Consider the following 25713-nt stretch of genomic DNA (forward strand, 5'->3'; position numbering starts at 1 on the left):
AAATTTATTGAAGTGGTCTATTCCTCCTTTGGCTGTTTTGATGAAAATTGTATTTGGGATTGTCTGTTTTGATGAAAATTGGAATTGGAATTGTTCTATTCCCAAGAGAAGGGAATGGCCATTCCATCAGAAATGGGAATGCGATTCTAATCCTATCCAATCAAACGATTGAATACTAGATCCTAATTCTTACGAACCAAACGGAACCTAAAATATTTACATCGTGGGCATTTCATGGATTTTAATACTCCGGGTCGAGAAAACCCAGTTTCTGCTCTCAACTATCCGCAAACGTGCCACCGTCGTGGACGTGGCCTCGTTGGTCGGCGTGTGTTTTGCGTTGCGTCCAATCTCCACGAGCTAAATCACTGGCCGGTTCTCCGCAACATAAAAATGTTGACTTGTTCAAAATCGAAGGGTTACGATGAAACGAGTGTTTTATACGACGAAGACTCACTTTTTACCTAAAAACAGCACCGTCTCTTTACTTGACCGATGATTATCTCTCTGATGAAAAGGCTATTATGTGCTGAACACAGTCGATGATTTTGGCAGAAGTCAAGCAATCAAACGGTCGTGAAGCCAAAAAATAATCAAACGGTCGGATAAATTGGCGGTTAACGGCCATCGATGCGATGCTTCCATACTCTGTATGTCGTAACCTACACATAACAACAATAATGAACGAAATTTCTTTTGAAATTCACGGGCGCGTGCAGAGAGAGAAAGAGAGAGAGAGAGAGAGAGAGAGAGAGAGAGGGGAAGAAAGGAGAGGACCTGAACAAAGCTGCGGCGAAGGAGAATGTGTCTGGTTCTATAAACTAGCGTCTCTTCTTCTTATAGACGTATCCTGGTCGGCTGTGGCTTTCTTCAATCTCTTCTCTCTCGCTCATTTTCTTTTTCAATGACATCATCGATATCTGTCTGAGAATTTCAAATGGGTATCGGTGAAATCGTCCTGGATCCATGGGAGAAATATTTCCATTGAAGTGTTTCCGGTTATTCGACCTGAGTTGAACAATCTTTGCTTCTTTTGATGTATTTGATTATCTTCGAGAACGAGGTTCGGTATGGGAGGATATCCAATTGGCTTCTGAGTATTCTCATGCTATTATCTCTGCCTTTCCAACAAAAAGCTTTCTCCTTCTGTCTACCGAGAGATAGATGGGATAAAGAGTTTGCAAAGTTACAGGCCGGTTAACTTAACTGGGGTTCTTCCGGTATATATTTATATCGGTGGATAGATCGTTTTGGTTGCGTTTCTGGTGCATGTTTGTTTGTGATTTGAGCCTTTGAGATGGGTTCTTCTCAAGGATCTGCCTTGTCCACCAATGTAGCGGAGTTTGTTGACAAGCCGTCTGCGCGTGGGGAGGTTTTCCTTGTTGATTGTCTGCCTACGTATGTCAAGGAACTAATTGCAGGAGGCGCTGCCGGAGCATTTTCTAAGACTGCAGTCGCGCCCTTGGAGCGGGTTAAGATACTATTGCAGGTAAACATGACCTCTATGTGTTAAGTATTAGTTTTTTTGGCCTTCTCCCTATTTTAGACAATTTATTTGTCTAATTGATTGATTTGTATTAGGTTGTCATTCGTTTATCTGGATCAATTTTTAATTATTATTAACTGACTTGTGTATTAGATCGGGGGTCTGGCAGTAATGTTTTCTGATAGCTTTTCGTGGAAATTTAATATTTTGTTCACCTATGGCCTCTTCTCTTAATTCGCGTAAAGTTATCAACTGTTGTAGATTTTTTGTGATAAATACCGTTTCTTAGCTTAACCTTATTATTTTGCATATATCCTTTTCTAATCTTTCGATTCAGCTCTCTTGTAGCAAATGTTGTGATCGGATTTGCATTAAGCTGTAGAATGTCCTGTTGTTAGCAAGGATTTCTCTTAGAAGCCTCAATATTCAACTTGCAGGCTAAGTTTGTTGAAATATCTGGTGTAGACAATTGACGGGGTTTTCTGATGAGGATTTTTTTTTTATGAATGTTCTGATGAGGATTTTATATGATCCAATTCCTGCGTTTACTTGTTCTATTAGATTTATCAGTTGTTTACTCCACCCTTCCCCCAACAATGACTATGTATATTCCTTCTAATTACATGCAATTCTTTTATCTGCAAAATAACAGACAAGGACGGAAGGGTTTCAGTCACTTGGGGTCTTCCGATGCTTAAAAAAGTTACTGAAGCATGAAGGCATATTAGGATTTTATAAGTAAGTTTTGAAATTAAAGAAGTTTTTTATGTTGCAACATTATTCTAGATTGCACTATAGTTAGGTATTCTTGTTTTATCTTTTCAGAGGAAATGGTGCAAGTGTTCTACGGATAGTTCCATATGCAGCATTGCATTTCATGACATATGAGCAATACCGATGTTGGATCTTGAACAACTATTCTGTCTTAGGAACAGGCCCTTTCATTGACCTTTTAGCTGGTTCGGCAGCTGGAGGAACAGCAGTTCTCTGCACTTATCCCTTAGATTTGGCTCGAACAAAACTGGCTTATCAGGTGATTGATACACATCATTTTGTATATTAGATAAGCTTGTTTTTAGTATTTATGCTATTGAACTCAGTATTTTATGTTGTGCAGTTCTTGTCAATGACTTAAGGTGTTATTTCCCTCTCATCTGCTTGATAGAATTGTATTTATGCATCTCATATTATTATTAATGGTACTTATGAAAATAGGTTAATAAGGTTGTAAGTAGTTGTGCATGTATATGTGCATTAGTTCAACCCATCACTTATAATATTATTGTGCTGTGCTTTGGAGCAATACCCATGTTTAGGTTTCCTTGCTTCTTATTTGAAATTTTGTCATTTTTAATGGCCCTTGAATAATTTGTCTGAGTGCAGTCCTATGACTGCCAACCTTTTTCTTTTTCTTTTCAATTTCTTTTCTTTTCTTTTTTTTTACTTCTCATTTTTTTGGTAGATCTGAGTCTTGTATGTGTCGTTGGATTTCCATGCTTTCTGATTTTTAGAACTTGTAGTATCTGGCTAGGCCTTGGCGATGCTGCAGGTAGCAAAATCTACTGTGGGTAAAGAGTGCTAATTCCTTGGTGGATACACTTGACTTGCAAAACAATGGGTGGGGGGAGAAAGTCTATTTGGGGCTTTGTTGTAATTGATCTTTGTCTTGGGGAGAGTTAAGAGTATCTACCTCTCCCATGTACTTTATTGTATCTATTTTTTTCTCATTAATGAAATTGCAGTTATTGATAAAAAAAAAATGCTGCAGGTAGCAAATTTTGTGTTGCAGGCAGCAAAAAAAGTTGATTTCTCACTGAGAGGGAGGGAGGGAGAAAGAATGCCATTCATTTTAGAGATGACGATTTTTCTTAGTCACTCCACAATTAGCTTTGTTGTGCCCTATAAAACCACTCATCCTTATAGCAAGCTGCTGTAGGAAGTTGTAAGGTGGCCAACATTGTACTTCCAGGCAATTGCATTCTCCATCAATTTTTCCATTTCTCTTTTAACATTCTTCTTGCTGAAGATAATCTATAAACATTTTGTTTTAAATAAAATTTCTTAGTTTCTCATAAGATCCCATCTATCATATCTAACTTTATAATGGTAAATTGTTTGATGCTACATGTGAAGTCTCTTTATTTAATTAATAATATAAATTGAAATAGGAAATGAAGTGTAGCTTGGAAAATATAAAGCAAAATAATCTAGCACCTCATTTATCTTTCCAAGAACTTATGCAACCTATTAATGAAATTTTAGAAAATAAAATTTTTAGATTGGTAAGTTTTGGAGAATTGTTTCACATTGTTCATTGTTGTGTTCACAAGTCTAATCAAAGTTGAAATATTGAATCACTTACCCTGGTTTAATAGAATGTAATAGAAAAAAAGCACTTTGCTAAATAGATGGACTAAGCATCTGGTGTTTTTTAGAACTGTAAGATGCATACAACAAAGGCAATAATTAAGTAGAAATAAAATTTGAAAATTTACAATTCGGGGGGGGGGGGAGGGGGAGGTTCCTACTTTTTTCTTGTGTGAGAGCACAAGAATCTTGCTGATGTGAGAATAAGGCAGCAAATTGTATCCATTTCTCCAAAATCCAAATTGAAATTCAATTTGGTTAAGGGTGATTTGAGTTCTATGCATTTATAGTTGGGTTGGATATTCCAACTATAAATGCCTTTCTCAGAAGTGGAAATCTGGTAGCTGCAGTGAGTAATCTGATCTCAGATTGGGTTCTACAGCTTCCAGAGTTTGATAAAGTGAACAAAGCTGATTTGTTAGAAAACTTTTGGAGTACTCTTGAGCTGCATCCCTGTAATGAAGATTTATTTTCAGTTTGAGTGGTGTATCTTTGTTTGGTTTGTTAACTTGACAACCAAATGACTTGTATTGTACCTCTTTTTCAGTTTAATGAAAATTTTCTATTGATCCTTCAAAAAAGAAAAGTGGAAATCCGGCAGGTGGTGAAGAAGCTAAACATTGAAAAATCCCCAGGTCTGGATGGGTTTATCAACTTTTTTATAAGAATTGTTGGGAGGTGGTTAGGGGTGATCATTTCAGCCCGACCCGCCTTGGAAATTCCAGGCTTGAGACTAGGTTTTGTGTTCAGGCTTGGCTTGGGCCCAGGCCTGCAAATTTTAGGGTGGGCCTGGGCCTAATACATCAAGATTCGAGCCCAATCCGGCCCACATTTATTTAAATATATGTATTTTATACATAATTTATACATAGGTACGTATGTTATTTTATGTTATATATTTTGTGTAGAATTACTATAATATGTTATTTTATATTATATAATGTATAAAATAAAATTATATGCCATTTAACATAAAATATTATATGTATATATATAAAATATTATATATATACATAACATAGGCCCGGAATCAGGCCCAGCCCAGCCCATGATCACCCCTAGAGGTGGTGAAGGAGGATATGCTGAAAGCCTTTTAGGATTTTCTTCAGAATGCTTCATTGGAGAGGAGTCAAATGCAATCTTCGTGTCTCTTATTCTGAAATTAGAAGGCACCACAAACATTGAGGATTTTAGGCCAATTAGTTTGTTGAATAGCTTTTATAAAATATTGGCAAAGGTGCTGGCAGAGAGGTTGAAAAAGGTAAACAATTTGTATTTGTGCTTGGGCGTCAAAACGTTGGATAGTGTTTTGGTGACCAATGAGCTGATTGACTCTAGAAAAAGGGAGGGGAAACCTGGGTTGATCTGCAGGCTTGGCTTGGAAAAAGCCTATGCTCATGTTAGCTGGATATGCTTAGATTTCATGCTTGAAAGAACAAATTTTGGTCAGAAATGGAGAAACTGGATTAAGGTTTGCATCACTTCCCCTAAATTTTTCATCCTTTTAAATGGGCAATCAACTGTTTCTTTAAGAGCTCTAGGGGGCTGAGGCAAGGAGATCCTCTCTCCCGACCTTGTTCATCTGTCTGATGGAAATCCTAGCAAGTTTTATTCATCAGGTGGAGGAGCTGGGGATTTGGGAGGGACTTGTAGTGGTCCCTGGTGGAGAAAGAGTGCAAGTCATCCAGTTTTCCGATGATATTCTGTGCTTCATTGATGCAAAAGCAGAGTAATTAGAAGTGTTGTTGGGTGTTCTAAGCTCGTTTGAAGTGGTGGCAGGTTTAAATGTCAACTGTTGTAAAAGTAGCCCAGGCCCAATGGGAAATGTAGAGAACATTGATTCACTGGCTGAAGTTCTTGTATGCCAATTGGGTTATCTGCCAACTAAATACCTGGGCCTCCCTATGAGGGTTAAATGCACCTTGACTCTTATCTGGGATCCAGTTCTGGAGTGCCTTGAAAAAAAACTCCCATCCTGGAAAGTTAATTACTTGTCTCTTGGATGTAGGATCACCCTCTTGAAGAGCTTTCTCTTTAACCTGCCTTCTTTCTACCTGTCCCTGTTTCCAATTCTGGTGAAAGTGGCTGAAAAAATAGAAAAATTGCAGAGGGATTTTCTGTGGAAGGATTGGCAGGAGGAAAAAAAGATCTATTTAGTTAAGTGGGATCAAATTTGTGTTCCAGTTGCGAAGGAGGACTGGGGATTAGGAGGCTGAAGGTTTTTAACATTGCTCTGCTTGGGAAGTGGATTTAGAGGTTTTGGGTGGAAAGGGGAAAGTTGTGAAGAGACTTAATTGCTGCCGTGATCGGATAGAGGAGATTGGATAACTACTACTTCGTTGCCCTCCTTGGGGTGCTCAATTTGGAGGAAAAACTATGGACATTCTCTCAACTTTTAGTAGAGGCCTTAGTCCTTGGTGTAGCAACCATTCTCTTTCAGAGTATTCCCACTGTTGTTTCCGATTGCTGAAAATCAAGATGCAGTAGTGGCAGACTGCTATGAGTATAATGGGCCACTCCTTTTATATGGGAACAAAGAGAGACATAATGTTTACATATCAATGTTATTAATCATGTACTCATACCATGATAGGCCTACCTTTCCGGATGCATCAGGGGGAATTTCTCAAATAAGTATTTGGGTGCATTATGTTTCCATAAAATCACAAGTATAAGCACAATGAACCAACTTCTATCCACTATTTCCATGTTTTTTGGGAGTGAGAAACTGAAACTGCACTGCAAAGTCAAGTTTTAATTAATTTGCCTTTTTCGAGCATGCTAATTATAGTTTCTATTCGTTTCATGGTTTTATAGGTGATGGACAAGAAGGCAACTTTCAGAAATGGTGCGAGTAGTTATCATGTTCAACTTCAACCTCAATATCATGGGATAAAGGATGTTTTCAGAAGTGTATACAGGGAAGGTGGAATCCATGCCTTATATAGAGGTGTAGGTAAGTTTCTGCCATATCTTAGTTGTTGTGTTTGAATCCACATCATCACAAATTTGCTATATTTCTTCTACTTTCACTCTCTTTTCTTTTTTTCCTTTTTTTTTTGACATGTATAGTTTCATTCTCCTCTCTGGTCTTGTCAATTTGGATCTGGTGCAAAAACAAATGTGCGAACCTGGATATGTGACCAATCACAAGTGAACATGCTTGTGTTAACAGTAGTAGATCCTGTGCAGTCAAAGACATGTTAGCAATCTTTGCTAACATTCTAGCGACTTTCTCTGCAATGTTATGTAATCATCTATTTAATACTGAATGAGACATACTTTGAGCAGGTCCAACGCTCATTGGCATCCTTCCTTATGCTGGTCTTAAGTTCTATATATATGAGGAACTCAAGAGACATGTTCCCGAAGAACACCAAAAGTCCATCATAATGCGCCTATCGTGTGGAGCTCTAGCAGGGCTGTTTGGACAGACCTTCACATACCCACTGGATGTGGTGAGGAGACAGATGCAGGTATTGCACACTTTTGCTTTTCTAATATACTCAACTAGTATATATCCTTAATTTTATTCTGTTAGTTATCCTAAATCTTCAATGTTCTAGCAAGAGAGCAAAGTAATAATGGATTTGTCGGTGAAGGTTTGAGCCCAGTACCAACAAAAGTTGATGGTATTGGTTGGATAGAAGACAATGGTCCCAATGTTATGGCAGTAATTATGTTGTGTGTGCTGAAGGTTAGAACCAACAATTGGTAATTCAAATTGGTGGAGGGTGGTTGGTTTGAGTCCCTTAAAAAGATGGATCCCATCCATCTAATTCAACAGACCCAACAGTTTGCATGTCCCAATATATTGCCATGCAGTTGGGAACCTTTGCACCCAGCACGTACCTTGGGTACCAGCTCCACCTTGTTGAGCTCATTGACATATTCTGAGTATTCTCCTCTTTGAGTTATTAACACAATGATCTTTCAGATCCAGAGTCTTCAACCATTAAACCAAGGAAGCCATCCTAGGTACAGGAGCACAGTGGAAGGGCTTACTACCATTATCCGTAACCAGGGATGGCGACAGCTGTTTGCTGGCCTAAGTATCAACTATTTGAAGGTAATGATTGTAAAATACTCCTTTGCCCCAAACTATTTTGCGTGGCCATTTTTTGACAACTGTGTATTTGGTAAAATCTTTGATAAACAAGTCTTCTATTCTCGTCAAGATGAAGAATACCCCTGTTTTATTAAATTTCTTCAGTTTTCTTAATGCGAATTGGGTTTTTCCTTTAAATGGTGGATTGCCAAATGCCATTCATGGAAAAATGACTTCAGTATGACCCATGTATCTCAAGTCCCAACTCCAAAATAAAGCTTTACAGCTTGTGTTGATGGTAATGGAGGTTCACTTAATGTAGCGTATTCCCGAACTTCCAGAACATATGGAAGTTGAAACCGTATTTTTTATCTTATAAGGTCTAATCTAACATCTAACCAGTAAAATTTTGTGAAGCCAGTAAGGTGATTGACAATTTTTTTTTTTTATTTTCTGTAGATTGTTCCTTCTGTTGCAATTGGTTTCACTGCATATGACATGATGAAGTCTTGGCTTCGTGTTCCACCAAGACAGAAGTCTGTATCAGTATCAGCTACATGAAGGCGAAGCATTCTACTAAAAATCCTATTACACATACCAGTCAGGCCATCTGGGAGTTGAAAGAACTGCCTGAAAAATCATCCCCTGCTTAGTTATCAACCGTACATCATATGCACATGGATGGTCTTGAACAGAACCACAGAAAAAACTGGGGCTGGAAAATGCGTTATTTTATTTTTAGATAGCGGCAAACTTTTTTTTCTTGTGCCTTTTCCTATTTCTTTCTGTAAAATTTTTAGGAATACATAGTTCTTCAAATGAAATTGGTGGCAGTAGAGCATATTTTAGAGATACATGTTAGGCAATCTGTAGTCCATGAAATCAAGATTTGATAAAAAAGCAAATATTTTTCCAAAATATGAAAATGTATGCAAGGAAAATGACATCCAATAAGTCATTCTCCAAGATGATACTGGTCATTTTAGATTCATGTCCTGGTGCAGTGCTCGTAGTTCTCATTATTCAACAAAACAGTGAGATGTAATTCATTTTCCTCGTATTTTTTGGCTTCATGATTTCATGGGACTAGACGACGGGGGATTGCCTATGAAAAGCTATATCGGATATAATGAAAAGCTGGTTTTCCTCAGCAGACAATCTTGAATTGAAAGGAACTAGGATACTTGTTAATATTTTCACTTGAAAACATTTTGATTTCGATGAACTTCCGTAAATGATACTTCACACTTGTATTTATGGTCTATGGCACGAGACCGGATCTGCTGCTCACACCTGGCGCCTCACATGCACATCCTACCTTTCATTGGTATTCACGGAGGATATTCCAAGTGCACGGTGGACGTGCGTGTGAAGCGCCCATTTGTGAGGAGCAGATCCCGCCACCTCGAATACAGAGAAAAAGAACTCATATAGTCTATCTTCTCTCACATAAAACAAAAGAACTAGTGGCTAGAGCACTCTTAATGAAATAGGTAATCATTTTACCAAAAAAAAAAAAAAAAGGTAATCCTACCAGGCCTCCAGCAAAAGTCCTAATCCCTAAGCATTGTTTTTAAGCTGGAAATCAATATGGGTCTGTAATTTGTACAGGGAGATGAGATGATATAAAGAAATAGAAAAATAAAGATGGGTAGCTCTATGAGTGAAGCATTATGGGTTGAAGAAAGATGTCCCACACTTGCATTTCCAGCCCTCCGGCTCATAATTGGCATACTGGGCACCAACACGATCGGTGGTTGTGGGCGTTTGTATGGCTTGACATGGAGAGCATCCTCCACACTTTCCCACACAGCTTGGTGGCCTGGACCCCATTGTGCTCAACCCTTTATAAGCTACTTCATTCATCAATCTTCCCTCCTTGCTTTTGAATTCCTTTAAAAGAAACAGAATCAGATGAGTATGTATTCAGGAAAACCCATTTGTGTGTGTTTGTGAGAGAGAAAGAGATGACTTTTAGTTATACCTGTTGTTTGTGCAACGTAGCTTGTAAAGATGCTGGACTTTGGCCTGTGATTGACCAAGAATAGAAGACCAGTTAAAGTTGTTGTAACATCAAAGAGAAAATGTTTCAACTTTCAAGTAGGTGTTCCGTAAGAACTTGATTTTCCCTCAACTTTCTGCTGCACTTATTTTCTATCAGACCAATCATAGGCTTCAGAAAAAGTTGTGGGAAAAAAAAAAAAAACACTTATCAATGAAAGGTGCCGAAAGTTGAAACTAACCTGGGCGACGAGCACCATCATATGTTGCAAAAGGCCTGCCGGTTGCAGAAACCCAACTCACTATCTGCAGAGTCGCTATTACAACAGACCAGATTCTTCTCTTTTGCTCCTTAGAAACCCGCATGATGATGTTGAGGATGATAAATTGATACCGTGTCTCTCAGAGAGAGAGAGAGAGATTTGAATAACTCACAGTTCAACAGCGAAATATGATAGCTGATGATGGGTATGTTAGAAAGTCGAAGGGTCTACTATAAAACAATTTCCTAGCTCAGAAAGCAATCAGGAAAACATCTATTTATTGATTCATTTTCTAACAGTTTTTCTTTCAGTTCCCCAGCAAGATTTTGCTTTACAAACAAGTTATCCTTCTTTCTTGTCAACGAGTTTAAAATCACCCAAATCTTCTCTTTTGACAACTCACTCGAACACCATATGATTAATCGGTTTTCTCTGTAGTCTGTCCCTCTTCCTCTCTTCTCACTTCATACACTCTGTTGTCTTTTCGTTGAGCAAAGGCTAACCCTCTCTCACTCTCTCTGCTCACAACCCACAAGTATATCCAAACTTGTACCGTTTGAGGTGGTCCCTTGGCTCTGGAAGACAGTTCTTTTTTGGGACTTAAAGCCTATAGAATCACCCCTAATAATAAATAGCTAGGCTGCCAAGTTTGCAGGAACCTTTACAGCTGAATCTTCTGATAATTTCTATTCCTTTTGAAGGAAAAAAGAAGATGCTGTGAGGGAGAAACCAATTATAAAAAGCAGATATGATGCAAAAGATTATGAGAAATCCATCAAAAGAAAGGAAAAGGGTTTGCCACACACAGACAGGTTGATGCATGGGGACTAGTTGGATGACAGCTTGATGAACAAGGACCATTCTCTATCTCTTGGATAACCTCTCAGCTTTTGGGCCAGACTGATAAAACAACAGCAGAAGATTGACTGTTTTTAGACACAGCAGTGTACATGACTGTACTATATAACTATCTTCTATTAATTTTTGGTTTACTAAGCAATAAATGATCCCATTTGTTTGGGTGAGATGGGATCCTGGGAAGCAAGCTTGGCTGGAAAGGGAAAAGATATTTACTATATTCAGGGGCTCTACTCTGGGAATTACTTGGAGAAGATGAGCCAATTAAGTTTTCCTTTTCGTGATAATTATCTTCTGTTAGAAAATTTAGTATCCAGAATAAACAACATGAACTGAGAAGTTTCATGAGTGTAATCATCCATGGTGGGGCAAAAGCTAACGGTTCATCAATCAAACAGACCGTGTATGTATCTCGAGCTCCGATAGAAGATTAAGTCAGTGATGAGCAGATATATGAATTCATTTCATTGTAGGTAGAGGTTTGTCTTGCGTATAGGTTGAGAATTCAGAGCTAGAGAGACAGTAAATGGAATCCTACCTCTCTCTTTCTCTCCTCGGAAGATGTTGTAAGGACTTGCTACTATCAGCAGTAGTCATCATACGGTAATAAATGAAAAGAGAAAGAAGGCCTCTGCAAACTGCAACAAAAAACAGACGTATATACACAAACCGAGGTGACCCAGTGTCTGCACTGCACCACCAGAGAGAGAGAGAAAGAGAGAGAATAGCAGGCTGGTCATCTCGAACTTGTCACCTTGAACCAGTGTGGTCATTTGTGTTACTGTTTCAACGCTACACAAGCAAGGAATTAAATTAGAGTTCGCATCAACTGGGGCTCGTTGGGTGATCTAAAACCTTAGTATACTGGGCCTGGGGCTATGGTTTGATCAGTCGATTTGATTGCTCTACTCATCTACTGGGCATTGGCTACTGCATTGCATCGCAATTCGCAAGGATAAGCCCACAAATTTGGTTCTAGATCAGATTTTACATTTACAATTAAGGCTGCTTTGATTGCAGGTAGAGAGAGAGGGCAAAGGGGAGACTGATGATTTCCTCGGAAACAAACAATTTTCGTAATCCCTGGTGTTTGATTCAACTTTGAGGTTAAAGTTCAACCTGGATCACTGAGAAAAATGAAACAAACTGACGAAGTTCTCCAGCCAAGAAATGGCCAACCAGCTCAACCCACACTATAGAGAAATCAAATGAAATCAAACAGAGATTTCATGTGAATAAAATAAAAGAGAGGAGAGGAGGAAAAAACATTGTACCAGCAGTACCAACAATATGAAGCCTTTCTGTCTTTTCCTCTTCCGGAACTGGAAGCACACCTTAGCAACAGTATCCTGAAATCCACTGATCAATGACAAGTACAAGATGGCAGTTTCACAATCCAGTTTTGAAAGTTTCGGTTGACACAACCGCCCTGTCTTTATGCAGACGAATGGGCTACACCAATGGACAAAAGGATGTACTTTTTTTTGTCTCTGGTCTGTACACCAAACCCCGAAAACCCAAATCTCCACCCCCAAGGGCTCAAACCCAACTTAGCACTTAGGGTGCAAATGTATCTGATCCGGTCCGGACTCCATATAATTTTTTATAAAAAACATGTAAGTGGAAAAATGTTTGTATTTTTTTTTTCGTTTTTTTTATATAAACTATTATGTTTTTAATATACTAGCAGGGATCCCTGCAAGATTTGTTAAACAATAGGAACATGTAAGAATATATAATTATCTTATATATCATTTTTAATAATTATCTATATTTTACATATCATTTTTAATATTTTTTATAATATAAAAATAACAATAATTAATTTTAGATGGGGTTGTTTATCAAACTTAGGGAAGGCAATTTTCCCCACTTTCCTGGTCCCCGTGGGGATTTGCCTCAAATGAGGCGGGGATGGAGATGATTTCCCCCCTATGGGGACAGAGATAGGGAAATTTTCATCCCCGTTGGTGGGGATGGTGCAAGGATGGGGAGAACTCCTTGCACCGAATGGACTCCGCCCCCCGTCCCATGGGATCCCCGCTAATATATATTATTTATACGCATACATTTTATTTATTATATATGCACACATATGTCTGTATGTTAATATTTTTAAAAATATAGTTGAATATGTTTGAATCTTTTCTAATAGTATTGTAAATTTTAATTAGTTTATTTTTACTTTTTAAATAAAATAAAAAACAAAAACATAATGGTTGACATTATAAAGAATCATGGGGATGGGGATCCATGCGGAGATAGGGATGGGGATAACTTTGTCCCTGTTAGCGGGGATGGGGACAGGCTCCTCGTCCCCACCCCACCCCGTTGCCATTCCGAATCAAACTTATGAAACTAACCAATTCAATTTCTAGTATTTCACTTGGCATTGGTCCAACAATTTCTCAACTCGACTAGGTTGGATCAGTTTTGCTTTGGCCATTTGTAAACAAACTAAAATCAAACGACCCGACCATAGATATGTATTAATATTTTATATTTTAAATATATTTTTAATATGGAAAAGTGGGAAAATCCCAATATTTCATAGGCTCAAATAGTTTATAGCATAAATTTAATTTAAATTTTTTTAACGATGGCATTGTAATTTTTTTAAATTTAAATTTAATTTTTTAAGTTTAAATCTTTTGAATCGACCGATCAAACCAAAAATTAACCCCAAACTGATATAACCTAAGTGACCAACCCCCCAACCTGACCAGGTTGATTTGGTTGGCCAAATTTAAAAAGCTAAATAATAGTAGCTTAAACTCCAGTAATTATTGAAGATTTTCTATTAAATAACAAAACAAAATAGATTTATATATAATTATTGAAAATATATTTATCACAAAAGGCAATAGATAATTATTGAAATACAATAAATATTAATTTTAGTATAGATAATATATAATGAATAAAGATTAAGTTTTTAAAATTATTATTAATAAACAATAACTATTTTGAATGTTATTTTGTAGAATTATTAGTTGGTACAAATGAAATTAGTTATTTACAATATTATTTATTTATTGAAATAATATCATTATTTAAATTTTAAAATATTATTTACTTGTTGATTTTAATAATCCATCAAATTATAGTACTATTAATACATAATTTTGTTATTTTAACTATTTAAAATATAGTTATGCTAAATATGTCATTATTTAAAATATTTAGTTATTTAACTAAATATTTAAGATCTTAATCTATTTATTTAATTGAAAATTATTCAATAACTATTTAAAATATATTATTAATTGATTTAAAATATTAATTTTAATATTTTGTTATTGAAATATTTAAATAATATTTCATTTTTAATGTTAGATTTTTTTTTATTTGAATAACATTTAGATTGAATAATCCAGAAAAAAAAATCATAATTTATATTGTTTGTACATAATTTAGTAATGAATTTTGTAAAAATGTATAATTATTAATAATATGAATATTATTAAATTGATTATAATTATTTTTGTCTTTTTAATAAATATTTTAAAGTTATTGTATAATTTTGTTAGAATATTTAAATAATTCTATTTTTTTAATTCAAACTTTCTTTAGATAGATGTAGATAAAAAGTGGGGGAGAAGATAAATAAGAATTAGAGATAATTTAGGTGATAAACTCTTTACTAAATTAGAGATAACTTAGGAGAAAGTTGGGGATAGTGGGGGAGGTTGTTTAGGAGAAATTTTAGGATATTAGATTATTTAGGTTATTGGAATGTGGAGAGAGAGAGAGAGAGAGAGAGAGAAGAGAGAGAGAGAGAGAGAGAGAGAGAGAGATTTTTTGGGGAAAGTAAAGTTTCTAATTGGTGGTTTCGAAAATGACATGGATTAAAATTTTCAGAAATTAAATCACATAAGATCATATTTGAATGTCGGACATATCTATAATTTGTATTATCAAATTTCCGATATATCTTGATTCGAATTTGATCCGATCTGATTGCATCCATAACCCAAACTAAAACCAGGTAGGATTTATGATTCGATCCCCAAGTCTCTGTTATTACCCATTATTACTTGCAAGAGACTTCACCAATTAGCTATTTAGGATTCTCCCAATCTATACTACTTTAAAAAGCACAAATAGCCTTAAGAATATTTCTGTAATTTTCTAAGGATAAAATTTACCCCTCTATATTTAAATTTATTGATAAAAAATGAAGGCAAATAGGATAATTGGTTATTGATATTAAATGAGTTGAAAAGAGGTAATTTTAAGATATTCAATTCATTCAATTCATTCTCATTAAATCCAACCTTTAAGGTATTAACTTTCATTTACATTCATTGAATCATATATTTAAGGCAATTTTGTTTCTTCTCATCATTAAATTCTATTAATTAAATTCATATGTACTAAATTAATAATTTCAATAACATAAAAACTTATACTTTTAAAATCTACTTGAAAAAATAGTATTTTCATCTAGGTGATGGTAAGAAATTAAACCACTTTGGGTCAAAAGGGTCAATCCATGTTGCTACAATTAAATCATAAAATTCAAATTAAATAAAATGCATAAAAACATAAAAAATAAAAATTTTGAGAACATTTTTTACATCATATATTTGACATATTAAACAATAATAAGTATGATAAATAAGTAAAGTTTTTATTAATTATAGAAATGGAATGTAAAATCTATTTTTATACTATTAAAATTAATGTTGTAGATTTAATTAGTAGAATTTAACAATAATAAGCATGATAAATAAGAAATATTTTTATTAATTATGGAAATGAAATGTAAAATTTAAAACCAATTGGAAATAAAACCATTTTCATATTCTATCTCATTAAATCCTATATTTAATATATATTATTTCTCATCATTAAATTCTACTAATTAAATCTAGAACATTAATTTTAATATTATAAAAATAAATATTTCAAAAATTTGAAAACAATACCATTTTCTTTCCTCTTAGTGGTGGGTAAACAATTAAACTATTTAGGGTCAAATGGGTTAATAAATAATGCTATAATTAAAAAAAAATTAAAATAAATAAAATATATAATACAAAAAGAAGAATTGGGCATATCTTTAATATTGTATATTCATTATACTAAACAAAAATAAGTAAGAAATATAAGTAGTAGTTTTATTAATGATGATAATGGAATACCAAATTTAAAATCAAATTAGAAATGAAATGATTCCATAGTCAAATAATACAGCTTTAAAAAATATAAAATAAACAAGAATAACAAAAATAAAAAAAAAAAGAGAAATTTTGGGCACATATCTAATGTTATATATTTATAAAAATTAAAATATTAAATACATCTCTAATATTATAAATTTATTATATTGAGCAAGAATAAGAATTATACATAAGAAATAATTTTGTCAATGATGGAAATGTAATACAAAATTTAATGTCAACCTATAAATCAAACTATTTTCCTTTTTGGTAGTGGGTTAGTGGTTTGGGTCAAATGGGTTGGTTTTGATCAATTTACAAATGGCCAAACCGAAACCAACCTGACCTCTCGAGTTAGTATAATGGTTGAATTGAAGCGACCTAAAATAATAGAAAACATACTAACTTGGTCAGGTTGGTCAAATTAATCGGTTTGAAAATTATAATTATAAAAACTGAAATAGAATGATAATTATAAAAAAATAAAATAAAATAATTTAAGAGTTAACTTTTCCAAAATTATAATAAAAAACTGAAAATTATAAAAAATGATTTATTTATCTACGTTAAATGACTTGTATGTTTCATTTTATAATTATATTTAAAATAAAATAAAACAATTACATGCCAAAAATGAAAACTATTTACCATTTGAAAAAATAAAAATTTCAAAAATTAATAAAAATTGAAAATTATAATTGGTATAAAGATGGGAAAACCTCACTGAAACCGAAATTTTAGTGAGGCTGCACCTGTTCCGGTCCTTAAACGGAGATTCGAGTCTGATCTGATGCTACAAAATTTGGACATGTTTCAGAGACTGATACAATTAATTGACTCATACGGTAACTACAAGTGATGAAAATTCTTTATTCGAGTCTGATCTGATGCTTTTACTTGAACGAGAGCTCTTCGACTCCAGTTGTTTGATCATTCGTTGAAACCGCCGTATTTTACATACCTGTGACCTAAAATGTTTAAAGACTTGGGGACATATAAAGAAGGCCCCTCTGCAAATGCAGGGTTGAAAGTTGAAACTTCTCCAACACACTATTGCATTTGAGGTTCCCGAAAACTTGTACAATGGAGGAACTTTTGAAGAACCACATGTTTGCAACCCATGCCATTGCTGCAGCTGGTTCGGTAACGTTAGGGACTGCTCTCACTCATCCACTCGATACTCTCAAAACTCTAGTTCAGGTTTAAACCCTTCTATCTCGTTCGGTTTTTGCTTTTGTTATTCTGTTATATTCTTTCGGTTCTGGAATATTATACAGCAAGAACCCTAGAGTAGAAATTATTTTACTTATTCAAGTGTTAAACAGGTTGGTACAGGACATGGTAAACAGTTGGTTGTAGCTCAAGCACTGGATAGATTTCGATCAGTGTCAGGGAATTTAGGTAATTCCCATGAAATTCCTTTCTTCTTCGGGTGCATTCTACGTTTCTTTTCTAGTTTTATTTCATACATTTTAATAGTTCAGAGTTCAGACGGTCCACAGAAGCAACACTTGATACGTATGTACACACACCAACACATGTATGTATTTACGTAGATTTAAGTACTTTAAACGATTATTCATTGATTCCAACCATGGTTCTCTTTTTGTCTGGAAATTAAAATGCTCTATCATGCATGATAATTATCCTGCTTTACTCCTTGGTACCTGTAAATTTGTATCATGCCATTTTCCTTGAAACGGTCCACAGAAAACAAATCAAATAGGAAAGACAATGAACTAGATGGAAGATATCTGCAGATACACAACAGAACATGTAAAAATGCTTAATAAATGAGTGCATTTTTTAAAGGAATTATCATTGTGGCACATTTTTCTTGGCTGTTTTCTCTATATTTCCTAATCTTCTGCGTTAGTGATAGTCTTATTTAGTGGATATTAGGTAAAAATATATGTGGCTTTGGATGGGGAATAATAAGGTTCTATCTTAAATCAAAATTAATTTTCTTGTTCTGCTCCATCGTTTAAAGGGATAGAAAGAAAAATTGCAAGCCAAAAATGAAAAAAAAACTTATAACCAATCTAATTGGGGTTTTATAGAATTCATTTTAAGTAGGATAGGTTTTGAGTGGTGGGTGATGGATTGTATATGCTTTCAGGGGAAGAACTTTTTGCTCATATATTTTCCTTGCTTACTTCCATCTATGCATGGGAGGTAAGTTGTCATTCTTAATGTCTTTTATCCTCCTTTTATCAGTGCTTTGAATCTTCTTATCTCCAGAGCATATTTTAGTTTCTCATTTCCCAGTTGTCAGTGATTGAAGTAATTTATATTTTATGGGTGTTCGTTATTTTTATTGGAAAGTTTTTCATTGTCTGGGTTGAAGGTATTTCTTGGTACTCCAAAGGGGTGATCTTCTTGTCTTTTGGTCAAATTGGACATAAACAGGGTGGAACTGTATATATTCTCTATGGATTACACTTTGCTAATGAGAATAAACCTCTTAAGCTTATTGCAGAAGGGAACCCAGTGAATGCTATAAAATGCAATAAATATCTCAAGCATGGACTCTAGAGACTCTAGCTCAATACTAACATATTTAACATCTTTGATGTAACCTAGAGGCCTTGTTTGTGTTGGTGTATTGGATGTTTTTATGAGAGACCAGATGGGTTGAAGGTCCATGTGGATCATGGTTAGCAGTTTTTCCCTTGGTTATGGATTGCATCAAGGGCAAGGTTTTATATATAAGCCATTGATTTATTGTGTATCCTTTTTTCCCTCAATATAGTGTAAGTTTTAGAAAGTGGATTTTGATGTTTGCACCTGTTCTAGGTTGAGTGAAAGAGATGGAAAACTTGAAAGTTGACAAAAGTAATTGGTCATAAAAGTTATTAAACTTGATTGAGCAGTGTAGTATCTGTCTCTCATTCTCCCAAATGCAGAATGAAAGATATCCATGGCTTCTGAACTGGACTAAAATAGGAGAGCAAGTCTTGTGAATTGAAAAAGCCTTTTATATTTTTGTAAAGACAGATTTGCAAACTGACATAATGAGACACTTTTATGCTAAAAGGTTATTTAATTTTTTGGAATTGCTTTAAAGCATCAAAATAACTTGTACCATTTGTACCACCCCCCTTGCAAAGAGAGAGAGAGAGAGGGGGGGGGGGGAGGAAGGGAAATGATTTTTACAATGTTACTCTGTGTTTTATGGCCTTTTTAGATATGTTGTTAGTGGATTTTTTCCTTGGTCTTTAATCATCATTCTTGTTGGATCAATTAAATGCTCCCTTTGATGAATATTGTAGGTTTATATAGTGGTTTGCAATGGTCAACATTGGGGAGGATTTCAGGGTTGGGAGCTCGTTTTGGATCCTATGAACTTCTGACAGCTTTTTATAAAGGTTCTCTCTCTCTCTCTCTCTCTGTGTGTGTGTGTGTGTGTGTGAGTGGGGGCGGGCATGCGCGTGTGCGATGCTAACTTTGGGCTTCAGGCTGGCCTCAGCCCAATGCCTTGAAAAGGAAGATACACAACAAAACACTAAAGTTAGGGCATTTACCTGAATGAAGCAAGGCACACTTTTTGCCAAAATGAATAAAAAAGTTTGATGTATAAGAATATGCAAATCTAGATGCTAAATCAAATAAAAATCATGTAAGCCTCCATAATGGAATAATGTGATAATCCATGACCATATTTCAAAGAAAAACATCGATAATTTAATATAAATAAAATGCTATAATCCAAGATCTACAATTTCATGAAGGCATTAAGAAGGTCAAAATCGAGTTTAAAGTTTCATATTAATCACATAATAGGTAAATCACAAAGTTGAAAAGTCACCACCTGATAACAAAATAAAATTGGTTTAAAAGTTACAATTGTTCAATGCTCAAAGTGTTATAAGCATTCAATACCTGTGAAACTCTTTCCTTCTCTCTCTCTCTCTCTCTCTCTCTCTCTCTCTCTCTCTCTGTTTGTTTTTTTGAATCAACAAACTCAGCATATCTTTGTGCCTTCAGTTGCATCACTTTAGGTAGCTATGTCTTCAAGTGTTGAAAAGATTTTTGTTTTTTTTTTTTATTTCTTTTAGAAATTAAGAGATCATTACTAGCACATAATAAAAGGTTATTTAGAAGTTAACAGACCATTACAATGGTGTAAAACACATGGAACATAGAAAGCTAAAAGACCAAAAATATAGTAAGTCTCTTGCCTAGGTCACCTTTCTCTTCACCTCAGGCACACACCTTTTGCATATGGTCTTGCTTTGGTTCAAGCAAGATGCAGACCTCAAAATGCACCTTACCTATGTGCCTAGGTGTGTCTTTCAAAACAATTTTCAGCCTGAAATTTTCATGCACAAACTGAGCATAGCCCAGATCAATGCGCAATCCTAGTCATGTGGGGGCAGGAGTCTTCATGCACTGCAAAAAATGCACTCCCTTTTTGTCACAAATGCAAGCACACATTCAAAAACCCTGCTACAAAGCCTGGAAATTAGAAATTTATACAATTATCTCCTGATTTTGTTGTTGTAGGTGATTTGCACTTTATCCTTTCTGATATATGTGCCAATATTTTGCAGATGGACGAGAAGAAAATTATGTAAATGTCTCTGAGGCCCTTTTGGCAGGCATTGCAGCTGGAGCCTTGGAAGCTCTTATTAGCACTCCATTTGAACTTTTAAAACTTCGTTCACAGGTGACTGCAGCTTCTCGCTTCCCAACCTCTAGGTTTGTCTCAGAAAAGCAAGTCACTTCTCCAATGGCAGCAAAATTAATTCGTGGATATACTCCTGACAAAAGGGCGTGGGACCAAACTGTTGGTCTTTTGTCCACCATATCCACCAAACCTTCCCATATGGTTGGTGCCCTGAAAGACTATCCCTGGATGCTGACCGGATCTGGAAGACCACCGCCTGTTTATGATGTCCAAAGGCCTTTAGATATCATTTCCCTGGAAGGATGGGGTGCCTTGTGGAGAGGTCTCAGATCAGGAGTTGTCCGGAATTGCATCTTTGGTGGTGTATTCTTTTCTAGTTGGCAATTTTTACATATAGCAATGCTTGACAGGAAGGCAATTGAAATGGATCCTCCACCCAGGTTCTGTTTGAGTTTCAGAGTGTTTGCTGCATCATGCTTACTTTCAGTTGCACTCTTAAAACTTGTCTCTGCATCTTCTCTATCTCTCTTCATATCCTAGAAAGTGGTCATTTTCTACTTGTTTATAAGTTTGGAGATCAAATGTTTATTTTTCCATAAATTGATCCTTATTCTTAAAATAACTACTAGCAAGAAAAATATCATGTCATTGAAATATCAAAATAACAGATTACAGAGGCATTGGTTAGTTGTGCATAAAGCATTTTAGAATCCATGTGGCTACGTTTCTCAATTGCAGGTAAAAATCCACCCTAAGATGTAGATTTCATTAACCATGTACTGCTTTTATTTTTATGTTTGAAACTCATGTCTCCATAAACATTTTCAGCTTAACACCTCTGAATCAGTTCTTTTAAAGACATTCTTTGACTTCATACTTGTTGTTCCATGCTTTGTCTTGTTTTATTTTATTCTGGTTTCTTAGCTTATCTTTTTCTATTGATCTTTGTGATTATATTCTTAAGTTGTCCAAGTTTACCTTACTCTATTGTGATCTGTTTGCATTAGCAATTATTTTTTGGCTTAAAACTTATAATATGCTATTCATGGGATTAGAATTTGACAATAACAAGCTTTTGGCACTTCTTGGGTGGGTCTATCTTAAACCATTGTGGACCAATTTTATCACCATCTTGGATGCTTCAGTATTTTGTCTCTGTGTGCATTTGTTTTCATTGTTTTAAGAGAGCAAGGTGCGAAAAAAAGGCGCAAGGGCCATATCTTTTACTTCAAATAGACAAATAGCTAATGTGATGTTTTTTTGATAGGAATAGCTAATGTGATGTTAAACATTATGCATTCCTGATTCTATGAGCCACCTTTGTACCAACCCCCTTGAGGCAAGCCCAAACAAGCCCAAATTAGGGTCTTAAATTCTTAATCCCTATAGAAAGGTTTTTATAACTTTAAGTGTATTTTAAAAATATCTTTTATTAGGATGAATGGATGAGCAACATTATAAATATGTGGTTTTTGGAGCTTTGGCAAGTGAGTGAACCAGAGTGGAGAGAGACCTTGATATGGACTTGTTTGGGCTTTCCTCAAGGAGCTTGGTTGGGGGCTCCAACCCAGCTGCTACGCATAAAAAAGGAGAAAAAAATGCACAAATTTTCAAAAGGTGTGCAACTGGGCTGAAGCGCAAGGTACACTAGGCATGCACCTTTTGAAAGTGCTTTGCCTAGGACCTAAATGAGGTGCATACCCTAAAATGTGCCTCACCTGTGCGCCTAGGCATGCCTTCTAAATCACTGGGTGTATTAATATAACCTAGGCCTTGATCAATGTTAATCTGACTGACCAATCAGGTTAGACTTGTGCATTCAAAACTTGATCCAGTCCAAGGTTGTGATAAGTTCAAAGTGTCTATTATTTGTTTCATTGTGTACAAGAAGTTAAAAAATATCCAGGATCAGTAAGCATGACTAGCTGTGCAACACCAATCCATAACTTAACATGACCTAGCCCCATCAAGGTCTGAACTACATCAAAAGCATGTTGACCTGAGGTTGTTATTGCCTGATTAGGTACTATATACATGATTATCCCTCTACCTCTGAATGGGCAGTTTTATAATTGCTAGCTTTGTGAATTGCCTGAACCCATGGCTTTTGAGCCATCCTTATTCTTGGATAGACATTCAGCTGAGTAGGGTTTCCTACATTTGGGCTTAGTCATATTTTCTCTTTATCATGATGATGCCATAATATCTGAAGACTGAAGCATGTGATCAGTCTACACAGTTCTCTGAAGCAGTCCCTTGTAATGACAGTATTGCAGAGACATCATGACACAGCTTTCATAAAACTGGATGCTGAGAATACTTCCGGGATGGAGGCTTTCATTGTGATGATCGGATTTGTTTTATTGTGCTTCTTGTTAGTTTAGCCTATACAAGACAGGCCTAATAATGTGGACTCACTAGGACAATACACTCAAAAGTGAGATTTAACATGAAAATTCAATTGGGTAACTTGCTTAGTTTTGAGAATTGAAGAGATTTAGTTGGGGATTATGGATGGTGCAAGGTTTTAGAGTGTTTAGGATGAACTGGTTAGGTTTAATGGAGGCTCCAGTATGAAATTCCAGAAGATGCATACTTTCATGAGGGTGAAACTTAAATGACTTGTTCCAGATAAAATTTTGGGCTGAAGCTTTGTATTTATATTGGGCTATAGGAGTCATGTGGAAGGAAGTTTTATTAGATTGTGGATCTGAATAGTTTGGAAAAACTTTAGCTGTTGGGGGCCAACAGCCTATGCTGTTGAGAGAATTTCTGGAAATGCCACGTTACCATGAGAATGGGTAATAAATAGAAACTTAAATGACTTGTTCCAGATAAAATTTTGGGCTGAAGCTTTGTATTTATATTGGGCTATTGGAGTCATGTGGAAGGAAGTTTTATTAGATTGTGGATCTGAATAGTTTGGAAAAACTTTAGCTGTTGAGGGCCAACAGCCTATGCTGTTGAGAGAATTTCTGGAAATGCCACGTTACCATGAGAATGGGTAAATTAGTAATTACATATTAATTTATTTTGACTAAAAACCAAAGGATGGGCGTGAATAGGTGAACTGCCCAGAATGTGCCCAGCCCAGAAACTGTCTCAACAGCCTATGCTGTTGGGCCCCAACAGCCAAAGTTAACCCGAATAGTTTGGGCACAAGTCCCAAGGAGAATATCTAGGGTGTTAGGGGGATTGAGACAAGTCAACTTAGGTGGCCTGTGGGCTCAACCTATCTTGGTTCTTTTCATCTTGCCAACCTGATCCTTGTTAAGATATTACTTAATTTTATTGGAGGGAACTGTCTTTGCATATTTGTAAACTTGCTTTTATGTTAATATTTGAGACCTAACTGTAATCTGAGGATCCTGCTTTTGGCCCCTGAGTTCACAGGTTTTTTCTTTTATTTAGGTCCATTGAAGAAATTGGCCCCGTCTCCCCTTCAACTGCTAGTGTTGCAGCTGGAATTTCTGGTTCAATGGCTGCCGCTACTTCTCACTGTTTTGACACTGCAACAAGTCGATCACAGTGTATTGTGATACCCAAGGTTTGCAAAATTGCTTTCTTAATGTTGAGATTCTATTTCATGATTTCTTCTTTTTTCCCCCCCCTCAAGGAAGCCATATTAGAAAAAAAAAATATTATATTTGCATTATCATGACTACGAAGCTTCTTCAGACCTCCTAGCATATATGAAATATGATACACTTGACAGTTAAGTTCTGTCAGGGTTGGTTTCTCCAGGGTTTGATGTTACTCCCAATATTGTTTTGGGTTCATCGTTCTTCACCATATATCAAGTTAACCTGGAAAGCTTTGGTAGTGTTATTCGGTTTACAATTGAATCTGTTATTGATTGGACTCCGTGTTAATGAAATGTGTTATTGATAAAAAAAAAATTGATTGGACTCCGTGTAATGGAACTTTTAAAGTGAATCTTTAATGTTTTCCATCACTCCCTCCCATGTAATGGAACTTTTAAAGTGAATCTTTAAACACAAGTTGTTTTTCACCACTATACCATATGAACCTACATAAATGATGAGTCAAAATTGCAGTTCTTTTTACTATTTTCATAATTGTAATGCTTAATGTGGTTGAAATATCATTTGCAGTATGTTTCCATGGAGAGGAAATTTCTGAGGTGGAGACAGCCAGGGTATTGGATTGAGAGGGTTTCAGGAATCCACCCTGCAGATAGGAGCCTCCTGTTTCGTGGGATTTTGTTGCGGATGGCCTGCAGTGGGTTTGCATCCTTTATAATTGTAGGAAGCTATTTTTTGGCTGTTGATCATCTTGTTACGAGGTGAATGAATTACTGAACCCATATGGCCGCATGTTTCAGCAGCAGCTATAGAAGTTGGATGCTTTTCACAGATCCAAAATTTCGTAGGATTTGGTTGCGGATGGCCCGCAGTGGGTTTGCGTCCTTTATAATTGTAGGAAGCTATTTTTTGGCTGTTGATCATCTTGTTACGAAGTGAATGAATTACTGAACCCCTATGGCCACATGTTTCAGCAGCAGCAATAGAAGTTGGATGCTTTTTACAGATCCAAAATTTCATGATAGGAGTCTCTTACCTATGGACTGAAGCACATTGATCAACATTATAAATTGTGGAAGAGAAATGCTACGAATGAAACATTGTTTTCATTTTATGGATCATGTACCATACGCCACTCAGGAAACACTTTTTTTTTTTCACATTCGCATAGGTGGCCGAACCCAGGTTTGAATTCTAGACCCCGTGCAGAACCCTTAGGTCTGAATATTTGAACCTAGAGTATGACAGCATTACAGAAAAAAGTCATTAGAGTCAAGGTTCAAAGTATTGGAAATGTCAAATGCATTGGAAAGACGATTTTAAGAGACATATGCCTTGGATACCATGTGT

At 35.6% G+C, this 25713-nt stretch overlaps 3 protein-coding genes across 6 annotated transcripts; 2 read left to right on the forward strand and 1 right to left on the reverse strand.

Annotated features, from left to right (window-relative positions):
• Positions 1-493: 493 nt before the first annotated feature.
• On the forward strand, positions 494-8819 carry LOC148846911 (mitochondrial carrier protein CoAc1-like). The gene is made up of 7 exons (XM_088951129.1): positions 494-1489; positions 2139-2224; positions 2312-2519; positions 6671-6809; positions 7145-7329; positions 7791-7922; positions 8361-8819. The coding sequence occupies exons 1-7, from the start codon at positions 1298-1300 to the stop codon at positions 8460-8462; spliced, it is 1044 nt and encodes a 347-aa protein (XP_088807255.1). The 5' UTR covers positions 494-1297; the 3' UTR covers positions 8463-8819.
• A 515-nt stretch (positions 8820-9334) lies between these two features.
• On the reverse strand, positions 9335-12589 carry LOC148846912 (EPIDERMAL PATTERNING FACTOR-like protein 2). 2 transcript variants are annotated; one of them, XM_088951130.1, is made up of 4 exons: positions 12298-12589; positions 10145-10360; positions 9886-9929; positions 9335-9794 (listed from the first exon to the last, which is right to left on the reverse strand). In XM_088951130.1, exons 2-4 carry the CDS (start codon positions 10266-10268, stop codon positions 9573-9575), a joined length of 390 nt encoding a protein of 129 aa, XP_088807256.1. In that variant the 5' UTR covers positions 10269-10360; positions 12298-12589; the 3' UTR covers positions 9335-9572. The 2 variants fall into 2 exon arrangements, with proteins under 2 accessions (XP_088807256.1, XP_088807257.1); XM_088951131.1 differs by lacking the exon at positions 12298-12589 and having other exon boundaries at positions 10145-10857.
• A 4310-nt stretch (positions 12590-16899) lies between these two features.
• LOC148846913 (Mitochondrial substrate carrier family protein) lies at positions 16900-25484 on the forward strand. Of its 3 annotated transcripts, XM_088950303.1 has the most exons (7): positions 16920-17388; positions 17514-17589; positions 18308-18363; positions 19461-19556; positions 20742-21258; positions 24230-24365; positions 24934-25484. In XM_088950303.1, exons 3-7 carry the CDS (start codon positions 18357-18359, stop codon positions 25126-25128), a joined length of 951 nt encoding a protein of 316 aa, XP_088806429.1. In that variant the 5' UTR covers positions 16920-17388; positions 17514-17589; positions 18308-18356; the 3' UTR covers positions 25129-25484. The 3 variants fall into 3 exon arrangements, with proteins under 3 accessions (XP_088806428.1, XP_088806427.1, XP_088806429.1); XM_088950301.1 differs by lacking the exon at positions 18308-18363 and having other exon boundaries at positions 16914-17388; XM_088950302.1 differs by lacking the exons at positions 18308-18363; positions 19461-19556 and having other exon boundaries at positions 16900-17388.
• Positions 25485-25713: the final 229 nt, after the last annotated feature.

This window comes from Nelumbo lutea, chromosome 6 (genome assembly GCF_056320005.1).
Source record: "Nelumbo lutea isolate HS-2025 chromosome 6, American lotus-T2T, whole genome shotgun sequence".
Taxonomy (NCBI): Eukaryota; Viridiplantae; Streptophyta; class Magnoliopsida; order Proteales; family Nelumbonaceae; genus Nelumbo; species Nelumbo lutea.

Excerpts from the sequence above, each read along its gene's own strand:
- LOC148846911 (XM_088951129.1), top strand. The coding sequence starts at position 1,298 with ATGGGTTCTTCTCAAGGATCTGCCTTGTCCACCAATGTAGCGGAGTTT. Across the intron at positions 1,490-2,138 it reads GGGTTAAGATACTATTGCAG|ACAAGGACGGAAGGGTTTCA; the intron begins GTAAACATGACC and ends GCAAAATAACAG. Across the intron at positions 2,520-6,670 it reads GAACAAAACTGGCTTATCAG|GTGATGGACAAGAAGGCAAC; the intron begins GTGATTGATACA and ends ATGGTTTTATAG.
- LOC148846913 (XM_088950301.1), top strand. The coding sequence starts at position 17,272 with ATGGAGGAACTTTTGAAGAACCACATGTTTGCAACCCATGCCATTGCT. Across the intron at positions 17,389-17,513 it reads CTCTCAAAACTCTAGTTCAG|GTTGGTACAGGACATGGTAA; the intron begins GTTTAAACCCTT and ends AGTGTTAAACAG. Across the intron at positions 17,590-19,460 it reads ATCAGTGTCAGGGAATTTAG|GTTTATATAGTGGTTTGCAA; the intron begins GTAATTCCCATG and ends TGAATATTGTAG.
- LOC148846912 (XM_088951130.1), bottom strand. The coding sequence starts at position 10,268 with ATGCGGGTTTCTAAGGAGCAAAAGAGAAGAATCTGGTCTGTTGTAATA. Across the intron at positions 9,930-10,144 it reads TGATGGTGCTCGTCGCCCAG|GCCAAAGTCCAGCATCTTTA; the intron begins GTTAGTTTCAAC and ends GGTCAATCACAG. Across the intron at positions 9,795-9,885 it reads CTACGTTGCACAAACAACAG|GAATTCAAAAGCAAGGAGGG; the intron begins GTATAACTAAAA and ends TTTCTTTTAAAG.